This window comes from Rhinoraja longicauda, chromosome 17 (genome assembly GCF_053455715.1).
Source record: "Rhinoraja longicauda isolate Sanriku21f chromosome 17, sRhiLon1.1, whole genome shotgun sequence".
In the NCBI taxonomy this organism is placed as follows: domain Eukaryota; kingdom Metazoa; phylum Chordata; class Chondrichthyes; order Rajiformes; family Arhynchobatidae; genus Rhinoraja; species Rhinoraja longicauda.
The window spans coordinates 39,791,620-39,803,611 of NC_135969.1; the positions used below are offsets into that span (position 1 = coordinate 39,791,620).

The window sequence follows — 11,992 nt, forward strand, 5'->3', positions numbered from 1 at the left end:
ACTTTCTCTCTTTTTCACAATCAGTTACTAAAAGGTGTTCAGTTATACCACAAACAAGAAAAAACGTGCATCCCAGCAGAGCTAGAAAGTGCCCAGAGCTCCGAGGCCTGTGTGTCAGCAACATAAAGTCATAAGTGATAGGAGCAGAATTAAGCCATTCGGCCCATCGAGTCTACCTCGCCATTCAATAGACAATAGGTGCAGGAGTCGGCCATTCGGCCCTTCGAGCCAGCACCAACATTCAATGTGATCATGGCTGATCATTCTCAATCAGTACCCCGTTCCTGCCTTCTCCCCATACCCCCTGACTCCACTATCCTTAAGAGCTCTATCTAGCTCTCTCTTGAATGCATTCAGAGAATTGGCCTCCACTGCCTTCTGAGGCAGAGAATTCCACAGATTTACAACTCTCTGACTGAAAAGGTTTTTCCTCATCTCCGTTCTAAAAGGCCTACCCCTTATTCTTAAACTGTGGCCCCTGGTTCTGGACTCCCCCAACATTGGGAACACGTTTCCTGCCTCTAACGTGTCCAACCCCTTAATAATCTTATACGTTTCGATAAGATCCCCTCTCGTCAGCTGTTGGTTTACAGCGAAGATAGGCCCAAAAACCCGGAGTAACTCAGCGGGACAGGCAGCTTCTCTGGAGAGAAGGAATGGGTGACGTTTCGGGTCAAGACCCTTCTTCAGACAGCTTTTGGTATTTCTGCCAGCACTTTATACCACCTTAGGGCATTTTATAGCCGACAATGTACTTGTGAATTACATGTGCAATCCAGGTAACGTCGGAACCCATTTGGCTCAATTAAGGCCCCTACAGCCAGCAAAGATGATCTGTTCCCAGTAATGTGGATTTAGGATGAATAACTCCCTTGCTCTTGAAGGTAGTGACGTCAGCGGTTTTAAGTCCCCATCCAGCAAGAGGGCCATAGACCAAGAGAATTATTCACACTGCTTATCCCAGGGCCAGGGTTAACATCTCATCCAAGAGGCAGCAGATTAGAACTGCAGAATACCATTGTACTAAAGTACCAGCCAAGATGCTTGTGCTGAAGTCAACTAGCTTTGCTAAGCTGATGGATAATACCTCTCTGAACGAATCAGCCATTATGGAGGCCAATTCACTGGATGTTTTCAAGAGAGAGTTAGATTTTGCTCTTAGGGCTAACGGAATCAAGGGATATGGGGGGAAAAGCAGGAACGGGGTGAATGTGATTGTGAATGATCAGCCACGATCATATTGAATGGTGGTGCTGGCTCGAAGGGCCGAATGGCCTACTCCTGCACCTATTGTCTATGAACGATGCAAGCTTTCTCTTGTGTTATTTGGCATTATTCATATGGAACATTCGGCAGTCCTTTCGGGTGAGGCAGAGGTTCACTTGCACCTCCTCCAACCTCATCTACAGCGTCCGCTGTTCCAGGTGTGTATATCGGCCAGACCAAGCGAAAGGCTCGGCGATCGTTTCGCTGAACACCTGCCCTCACTCCGCCTTAACCTAACCCATCTCCCAGTTGCTAAACACTTTAACTATCCCTCTCATTCCCACACCAACCTTTCTGTTCTGGGCCTCCTCCACTGTCAGAGTGCTGCCAATGCAAATTGGAGGACCAGCACCTCGTATTTTGCTTGGGCAGCTTACACCCCAGCGGTATGAACATTGACTTACAACGAGATCTGGGTGTCCTAGTGCATAAGTCACTGAAAGGAAGCATGCAGGTACAGCAGGCAGTGAAGAAAGCCAATGGAATGTTGGCCTTCATAACAAGAGGAGTTGAGTATAGGAGCAAAGAGGTCCTTCTGCAGTGTACAGGGCCCTAGTGAGACCGCACCTGGAGAACTGTGTGCAGTTTTGGTCTCCAAATTTGAGGAAGGATATTCTTGCTATTGAGGGCGTGCAGCGTAGGTTTACTAGGTTAATTCCCAGAATGGCGGGACTGTCGTATGTTGAAAGGCTGGAGCGACTAGGCTTGTATACACTGGAATTTAGAAGGATGAGAGGGGATCTTATCGAAACGTATAAGATTATTAAGGGGTTGGACATGTTAGAGGCAGGAAACATGTTCCCAATGTTGGGGGAGTCCAGAACCAGGGGCCACAGTTTAAGAATAAGGGGTAGGCAATTTAGAACGGAGATGAGGAAAAACTTTTTCAGTCAGAGAGTTGTGAATCTGTGAAATTCTCTGCCTCAGAAGGCAGTGGAGGCCAATTCTCTGAATGCATTCAAGAGAGAGCTAGATAGAGCTTTTAAGGATAGCGGAGTCAGGGGGTATGGGGAGAAGGCAGGAACGGGGTACTGATTGAGAATGATCAGCCATGATCACATTGAATGATGTAGCTCGAAGGGCCGAATGGCCTACTCCTGCACCTGTTGTCTATTGTCTATTGTCTATTGACTTCTCCAACTTCATGTAACCCTTGCTTTCACTTTCTCTCCCCCATCCTAGTTCTCGGACCAGTTACACTGTCCTAATGATTAAACGTTACTGGTTGTACACCTCGTTGTCACCTTCCCCTCAGCAAACAATGATCCATTCTACATTTTCCTTGAACTACATCCCCTTTGATCTCTCGTTTTCACACCTTGTCCTTCCACATCTCTATGTCTCCCTCTGCCTCTCCCTCCCCAGTCTGAAGAAGGGTCTCGACCCGAGACGTCACCCATTCCTTCTCTCCAGACATGCTGCCTGTCCCGCTGAGTTACTCCAGCATTTTGTGGTCTATCTTCCATCTGCGGTTCCTTCCTGAACTAAACTAAACCTCCCCTGTGGGGAAACTTCTAGATTACACTCAGTGTAGATGAGGTTCCCCTCGTGGCGTAGGATAATCCTGGAAGCACATCACACACCGAGAACCCCCGTGTTCAATTCATGATTTTAATGGAAGTAAATATTGGGATGGCTCTCAAATTAATTCATCTTTTTCCGGAAGCTATAAAGTGAATGAACCAATGAATAAATTAGAGGTATCACAAAATGCTGGAGTAACTCAGCGGGTCAGACAGCATCTCTGGAGAGAGGGAATGGGTGACGTTACGGGTCAAGACCCTTCTTCAGACTGAATTTAATTAACAAATTCAATCATGATAACTACTAGAACAATCAATTTAGCCGCAGCGAGTCTATATCAGCGATGACTGTATAATCCAAGACCCAGTGCGTTGACTGACAATGTGAAAATCCCAGCGTGTCTGTCTTGCTTAATCAATTTCCAATGCCAATTTCTAAATTTCCACGAAGGAATTGCGGTTGGATTTATGAGGATATTTTTAGTCAGTTCCCGAGCAGCCTCTGCCAAACAGTTATCCTCTCCCTGAACCTGAGAACAGTGGCATTTCTTATTTCTCAGCATCTACGCTGTGCTTATAAATGATGAGCGACAACATGACTGGATCACTGTGGAATATAAAACAATTTATTAATATTTCGGAGGATGAGGGGCGATCTTTTAGAGGTGTCTACAATCACGGGAGGTGTGCAAAATCGCAAACAGATCGGGTAGACACATACAATAGCGAATAGGTGAATCGAGGACCAGAGGACATGGGTTGAAGGTGAAGGGGAAAAGATTTAATGGGAGGGGTAACCTTTTTCACACAAAGGGTGGTGGGTGCGTGGAACGAGCTGCCAGGGGAGGTAGTCGAGGCAGGTACTACTACAACTTTTTAGAAACAATTAGACGGGTGCATGGAAGCTAGACACAAGATGCTGGAGTAACTCAGCGGGTCAGGCAGCATCTCTGGAGAGAAGGAACGGGTCGAGACCCTTCTTCAAGCCCGAAACGTCACCCATTCCTTCTCTCCAGAGATGCTGCCTGACCTGCTGAGTTACTCCAGCATCTTGTGTCTACCTTCGTTTTAAAGCGGCATCCGCAGTTTTCTTTCCTAGACAAGTACATGGATAGGGCAGGATTGCAGGGATATGGACCAAACGCAGGCAGGTGGGACTAGTGTAGATGGGTCATGTTGGTCGGTGTGGGCAAGTTGGGCCGAAGGGCCTGTTTCCACGCTGTATCACTCTATGACTTTATGACCAGTTCATTATTGGCAGGTGTACCAAGACACAGTGAAAACCTTTTTATTGCGTGTTATCCAGTCAGCGAAATGGCTATGCATGATTACAATCAAGCTGTCCACATTTCACAGATACAGGATAAAGGGAATAACGTTTGGAGCAAGATAACTCACAATAAGTACCGATTAAATAAAGCTCGCAGGTCTATTGTGCAGCGTTAATGAGAGAACCAATACATTTGAAAACGTGTACAGACTTCCTGACCTGTTTCTGCCGCTGCATTGTAACTCATGGCAGTCAAGAGCAAAATTATAGTGATAATTACCTGACAGAAATACGGTTCCTTTGTGGCTTTCTAATTCAAACAGGGCCCTCCTCTGGTATGCTATTCTATTAGGCTCACACCACACTAATGCCTTCCCCATTCTGTGAGATGATGCATTACTGCAGAATGTCGTACAGCGCTTAGGTTCAGGGTTATTCATGTATTGAAGAATGGGTCGACTGGGCTTGTATTCACTGGAATTTAAATGGATAGAAACATAGAAACATAGAAAATAGGTGCAGGAGTAGGCCATTCGGCCCTTCGAGCCTGCACCGCCATTCAATATGATCATGGCTGATCATCCAACTCAGTATCCTGTACCTGCCTTCTCTCCATACCCCCTGATCCCTTTAGCCACAAGGGCCACATCTAACTCCCGCTTAAATATAGCCAATGAACTGGCCTCAATTACCTTCTGTGGCAGAGAATTTCCACAGATTCACCACTCTCTGTGTGAAAAAAAACTTTCTCATCTCGGTCCTACAAGACTTCCCCCCTATCCTTAAACTATGACCCCTTGTTCTGAACTTCCCCAACATTGGGAACAATCTTCCTGCATCTAGCCTGTCCAACCCCTTAAGAATGTTGTAAGTTTCTATAAGATCCCCCCTCTTGAGAGGGGATCTTAAAGAAACATTTAAGATTCTTAAGGGATTGGACACGCTAGAGGCAGGAAACATGTTCCCGATGTTGGGGAAGTCCCGAACCAGGGCCCACAGTTTCAGAATTAGGGATAGGCCATTTGGAATGGAGATGGGGAAGAACTTTTTCACTCAGAGAATTATGAAGCTGTGGAATTCTCTGCCTCAGAAGGCAGTGGAGGCCAATTCTCTGCATACTTCCCAAGAGAGAGCTAGATATAGCTCTTAATGATAGCAGAGTCAGGGGGTATGGGGAGAAGGCGGGAACGGGGTACTGATTGTGGATGATCAGCCATGATCACAATGAATGGCGGTGCTGGCTCGAAGGGCCGAATGGCCTCCTCCTGCACCTATTGTCTATGTGTCTATAATTCTGTGGGTTGTGAGGCTGATGGCACCAATGTGGGACCTCCAAGTTCTGCTGCTGGTGGAACGGTTGGTGCTTGACAGAGTGAATGGATTGGTACTTTCACCGAGGCCTCCTTGTGCTTCCAGCAAGGACGCTCAAGGTTGATAGTAAATCCTGGATGCTCTTTCTCCATTTTGAGTGGGCAAGGGCCATAAATCCTTGCAAACTGATGAGAGCGTAGCATTGAGAACATCCTCAAAGATTTAACCTGTCCCTCGTGAAGTCTCTTGGGGTAGAGTGCCTGTTTTGGGAGTCTGTATTCAGGCAAAAAAGGTGAAGTGAAGGTCGGAGGCACAAGGAACTGCAGATGTGGAAATCCTGAGTACAACAAAAATTGGTGGGGGAACTCAGCGGGTCTGGCAGCACCTGTGAGGGAATGGGTGGACCAGGTTTCAGGACGGGACCCTTCTTCGGACAGGTGGAGTAGGGGAGAGAAAGGTGGTAAAGAGAGGTGGGACTGGGGCAAATCCAGCCGCATTGTTTATCACTGCGGCAAGGTGGTGCAGCGGTAGAGTTGCTGCCTTACAGACCCAGAGACCCGGGTTCGATCCCGACCACAGACGATGTCTGTACGGAGTATGTACGTTCTCCCCGCGACCACATGGGTTTTCTCCGAGATCTTCGGCCTCCTCCCACACTCCAAAGACGTGCGAGGGTGTAGGTTAATTGGCTTGGTAAAAGTATAAATTGTCGCTAATGTGTGTAGGATAGTGTTAATGTGTGGGGATCGCTGGTCGGCGCGGACTCGGTGGGCCGAAGGGCCTGTGTCCGTGCTGTATCTCTAAACTAAACTAAACTAAACATAATTCCATGTCATCCATTTGAATTGTTTTAAGTTAAAGATTGATAATGATCTAAGGGCTAACGGAATGAAGGGAGATGGGGTGAAAGCAGGAACAGGGTATTATAGACAATAGACAATAGACAATAGACAATAGGTGCAGGAGTAGGCCATTCAGCCCTTCGAGCCAGCACCGCCATTCAATGCGATCATGGCTGATCACTCTCAATCAGTACCCCGTTCCTGCCTTCTCCCCATACCCCCTCACTCCGCTATCCTTAAGAGCTCCATCCAGCTCTCTCTTGAAAGCATCCAACGAACTGGCCTCCACTGCCTTCTGAGGTACTGATTGTGGATGATCAGCCGTGATCATATTGAATGGCGGTGCTGGCTCGAAGGGCCGAATGGCCTACTCCTGCACCTATTTTCTATGTTTCTATATAATTGTATGGATTAAATATGCATTCTGCTTCTGGTACCGGTCGTTGTAAAGCGACTCTCAAGAAGTGGGGTTATATAGACACTGAAGACTAAGGGGTGGGCCATTTAGAACGGAGATGAGGAAAAACTTTTTCAGTCAGAGAGTTGTGAATCTGTGGAATTCTCTGCCTCAGAAGGCAGTGGAGGCCAATTCTCTGAATGCATTCAAGAGAGAGCTAGATAGAGCTCTTAAGGATAGCGGAGTCAGGGGGTATGGGGAGAAGGCAGGAACGGGGTACTGATTGAGAATGATCAGCCATGATCACATTGAATCGCGGTGCTGGCTCGAAGGGCCGAATGGCCTCCTCCTGCACCTATTGTCTATTGTCTATCTGCATATGTGGCACTGAACCACAAACCGTGGAGCACCTATTGAGATGTCCTCTATTGGAGCACCAATGCAAAGCTGTGGACCTCACAGAGAGCAATGATATTGTGAAGAGTTGCGTTCGGTTTTGGCTGAAACACAATATGTAGCATGTGTGGACACGATAAGAAGAAGTGTCTGGCATTTATATCAAGCAGATTATTGATCAGTGAAAATAAATGTCCTCTTTGGGAAAGGAACATGTTGCCAGCGACTGACGTCAAAATTAATCCGGAGCGCGGAAGGAGATTTCCAATTGTCCGCTGTCATTCTTACAGATGGAAAGCCAATAGGTAGTGCTTACATCACAGTGGCCTATTGCAACCGTTCAGACAGTGTCCATTAGGAGATTGAAATTTAAATGGTTTGTAAACGTCAATTGAGCCCAATGTTTAGACAACAGATGGGAGAGTTTAATTTCAGAATGTGATTTTGAATGTGCTCTAGTTTGTTTTACTAATTGGGTCATTTGCTGGCTAACTTGTCGTTTTATATTGCTGCCATGTTGCCCGGCTAGTAATAGAGCTGGGTAGACACAAAATGCTGGGGTAACTCAGCGGGTCAGGCAGCATCTCAGGAGAGAAGGAATGGGTGACGTTTCGGCTCGAAGCCCTACTTCAGACTTGTGTTCATTTACTATGATTTTACAGTGAAAAATAATGCACTTGATTATATTGAACTCTTTCTGTAGAAATAGGCATTCATGAAGGGAATTGTGAAGTATTTGTCCAATCAAAAATTCAGATGCAATCAAAGTTAAATCTTGGGGGCGATTAATTATTTTGGTCTTTTTCTAATCGCCGAAAGCTGAATGAATGAATGAATGATATTTTATTATCACGTGTGACATAACACAGTGAAATTCCTTTTTTCAGTTTAGTTTATTGTCACGTGTACCGAGGTACAGTGAAAAGCTTTTGTTGCGTGCCAACCAGTCAGCGGAAAGACAATGCACGATTACAATCGGGCCGTTTACAGTGTACAGCGACATGATAAAGGGAATAACGTTTAGTGCAAGGTAAAGACAGTAAAGTCCAATCAAAGATAGTCCGAGGGTCACCAAAAAGGTAGATGGTAGCCCAGGACTGCTCTCTGGTTGTGGTAGGATGATTCAGTTGCATGATAACAGCCGGGAAGAAAAAAATGTCCCTTGATTGGTAATTTGATGGATCAATAATCGAATCAAATTAATCCTTTGTTTTATTTTCAGACCCAAACAACGACAGGGGCAGTTCCTCAACAGGCTCACAAAATGTACCGGAAGTGAAACGCTTAACAGAAAGACGACCTCATCCATTACTGGAATCCAGTTATCCACCTGAACTTCACAAATCATCACAGCACTCGGAACGAAGGGTTAATGAACAAGAGCAACCAACAGGCAGGAGGGAACACAGCAGACCAACCCATGACCACCACACCAAGACCTGGGACGACACTTCCAAAAGAAAAGAGAATGCACCTGGAAGGAGAAGGGACAGATCTCCCGAGAGGAAGGAGAGGAGAGCAGAGAATGGATACCACCAAAGACCACCCGACAGCGGCAGGGATGTAGCGAGGATGACGGATCACAGCCTGGAGCAGAATGGGCGATCGCTTGGCAGACGCAAGGAGCCATCCACCGACAGGAGGAAGGGGTCACCGGACAGGAGATGGGAAGACCAGCCTGACCGGAGGAGGGACAACTCGCCCCCGGGCAGGAGAAACGAGAATCCGCCGGAGAGAACGAGGGAACGATCGGCCCACTGGAAGAACGAGGCTGGGGCCGACAGAAGGAGGGAGCAATCGCCCGAGCGCAGGAGGCACAAGTCCCTCGACCCAAAGAGGGACCGGTCGCCCGAGAGGCGGAGTAAAGCCGAGGACAGGTCCAGGCGCAGAGACGAGCATCACACGGAGAAAAATGACTCCTCCAGGGGCCCCAGGCAGTCTCCACAACCGAGAAGAAAGCCGTTTAGGGAGTACAGCACTGATCTTAGTATCTGAATGAAGAATTATGCACTGGACTCGTCGGGTTCCCGCCCGAAAGGACCACATGGGTTCTCTCAAACGACCCCAACGGTGATGAGCGATCATCGGCTTGAAAGAGAGAGACAGAAACAGAGGCCTACTGATGCGAACAAAAAAAAAGAATAAGTGGAACCCAAACAAAAATAACTGTACATACGTCAGGGACAAGTTAACAGGGAAATGTGCCTGGCCCAACACAAGCTAGGTTTGATCATCGGAGAAGAGTATTGGAATTACATGCCCAATGTAAGCCTTAACTGTATTATTGATTTTAGATAACTTTGCCAGATATTTTGTTAGTTTAAGGGGTGTCTCCAACATTGTAACGAAACCAGACGACATTAGCACAAAATTATTGCACTTTGTTGAAACAGTTTGCTGTTTTGATATACTGAATATTTTTCTATATCACGCAATGAGTTTGGAAAGCGTTCTAAGGCATCTCTGAAAGGAAATTGGTGGGTGCGATGTTGCTTAAACCGTGCTGGTAGCACGTTGGGAAGAGCGGATGTCTAAAGCACATTGGGAAGGGCGGATGTCTAAAGCTGGAGGAGTATGATGCACATCGCTGATATCGAGGGATACCATTCGAGAAAAAAAAAGAAAGGAGGAAATAACTTAAAAGACTTGAGCATCGGCTCCAAACAGGCAGTGCGCTCAAACAAGTGAGAAACGGACTTGTAACAGTAGGCCGTTTACTCGATAAGATTTCTCTGCACCATTGCCCTGAAGGAAGAATGTTAGGTCTGCTGTGGTACTGAGGGAGAATACAGGAAGAAGCTGCCTCGCTGAGCCATGAAAGACACTCTTCATTATTGTCGAACCACTAAAGTAAACTGCTGCTTTCAGTGCTTCAGCGTGCCTTAGTGCACTGTTCACATTCCCATCTCCAACACAACAAGCAAAGCAAAGCATGGCGAGCCCCTCTCACTGATATTGCCATGGTCCTGTGTGTACAGATTGTATGACTGACCATCGCGTGTACAAAGTTTAAATTGTAATTAATACAGCCTGTTGCAAAATTATGCCTTTCCTGTAAAAAGAGTTTAAAGAAAAAAAACGGATGGCAAAACTAATTGTGAGGAATGTGATCGTGTTTATATTTCGGGAATGGAACAAACTGATGTATGGGACATATTTTAAAGTAAAATGATTCAGGTATATAAAACTCTTTTCAAAAGGAATACTATATCAGTAATTATGAAGTTTTTGTTTGTTTGAGGGTTCTATTTCTTGATGGTGATCTTGCCTGTGTATTATAAAACCACGTCTGCAGTTGGTGTTCTTTCTTGCAAATGTGCTTTCGACCTGATGTTCTGCTGTGTAGATTGAAAGCAATATATGGGCAAGTCTTTTTTTAATATATATATAAACTACTATGCATATATAAATACGACATTGTTCATAGCTTGACTCGTGCGGCTATATACATAGCATCAGTGTAGTAAAGGTGTGCCAGGTAGTATTATTAATATATCCATGTAGCTTCCACATTCATAGCCCGACCCAAGAAAGATCACAATGTATATGTAGCTACAAAAGAAGTCTGTGAATGCTATTTTTATTATCAAATAAAGTTTTTCCATGCAAATTCAACAGTTTAATGTTAGTGAGTGAGTGCAATGATGAGTTTGTTCTGGTTTACACTGTTCAATCGTGTCCCAGGCAACATTTCTGTAAGGTGCCCAAAAGCGAACCTTTTGGAAGCTCTGTGCATTTTCCCTGTTCCTGCAGTCGACATTGTCCGACTATGTACACCTCCGAACTGCTGCTCTTATCAGTATACGGTTGAAGGGTTGAAGTTGCGGCAGAAAATTGGGGTCTTTAAAATGCGCAGGTTTAATTAAGGTGAGGGGGTAAAGTTTGAATAGGAATCTGAGGGGGTAACTTTTTCCGCACAAAGGGTGGTGGGTGCGTGGAATGAGCTGCCAGAGGAGGTAGTTGAGGCAGCGTTTAAGAAACAGCTAGACAGGTACATGGATAGGACAGGTGTGGAGGGATACGGGCCAAACGCGGGCAGGTGGGACTAGTGTGGCTGGGACATGTTGGCCGGTGTGGGCAAGATGGGCCGAAGGGCCTGTTTCCATGCTGTATCGCTCGATGACTCTATAACCCTGGCAACCGTCTTTGATCCTATTTAAGGTCAATATTTGTTAACGTGCGTGCGTGAGGGAGGGAGGTGGCCAAAGTGTTGCAGGTCCCCACCTGCGGGTTTTGCAGGCAGCTTTCACAGAAGCTGTAAACCATTTCGTGCATGAGACAGATTTGGCGCCGGCCCCTCTAGTTATGAACGGCGGTCTTGTCATCATTGATCTCGGTTGGTATTGCGTGCGTGGTTTCCTGGGTCTGGAGCCGATCTTTCTCTCGCCCGGAGGTGACGGAACTCGAACTGTTTTTTTCCCCAGCTATCATGGTTTAGACAATAGACAATAGACAATAAGTGCAGGAGGAGGCCATTCGGCCCTTCGAGCTAGCACCGCCATTCAATGTGATCATGGCTGATCATTCTCAATCAGTACCCCGTTCCTGCCTTCTCCCCATACGCCCCGACTCCGCTATCCTTAAGAGCTCTATCTAGCTCTCTCCTGAATGCATTCAGAGAACTGGCCTCCACTGCCTTCTGAGGCAGAGAATTCCACAGATTTACAACTCTCTAACGGAAAAGGTTTTTCCTTTCACAACGTTGGTCATTTCCGATGACGGTGCGGGAACGTTGTTAACAAGTTTGGAAAGGATTAATGATCGCCCAATTGAGCACAAATCAACTTTGAGAAGAAATAAACCAGTTCAGGACTTTTGAATTAGTTTAGTTTAGAGATACAGCGCGGAAACAGGCCCTTTGGCCCACCGGCGATCCCCGCACATTAACACTACACTCCACACACTTGGAACAATTTTTACATTTACCAAGCCAATTAACCTACATACCTGTTAGTATTTGGGGTGTGGGAGGAAACCGAAGATCTCG

The 11,992-nt window shown here is 46.2% G+C and overlaps 1 protein-coding gene across 8 annotated transcripts in view; it reads left to right on the plus strand.

Annotated features, from left to right (window-relative positions):
• magi1b (membrane associated guanylate kinase, WW and PDZ domain containing 1b) overlaps positions 1 to 10,608 on the plus strand; it is a 369,840-nt gene extending 359,232 nt beyond the window's left edge. For 6 of the 8 annotated variants that reach the window (XM_078414545.1, XM_078414540.1, XM_078414542.1 and 3 more), the window contains one exon: positions 8,228 to 10,608. In XM_078414545.1, coding sequence (XP_078270671.1) covers positions 8,228 to 9,000 — 773 coding nt within the window. In that variant the 3' untranslated portion in view covers positions 9,001 to 10,608. The remainder of the gene's footprint in view (positions 1 to 8,227) is intronic. The other 2 variants (XM_078414546.1, XM_078414549.1) reach the window with 1 other exon arrangement.
• The last annotated feature ends 1,384 nt before the right edge of the window (positions 10,609 to 11,992 follow it).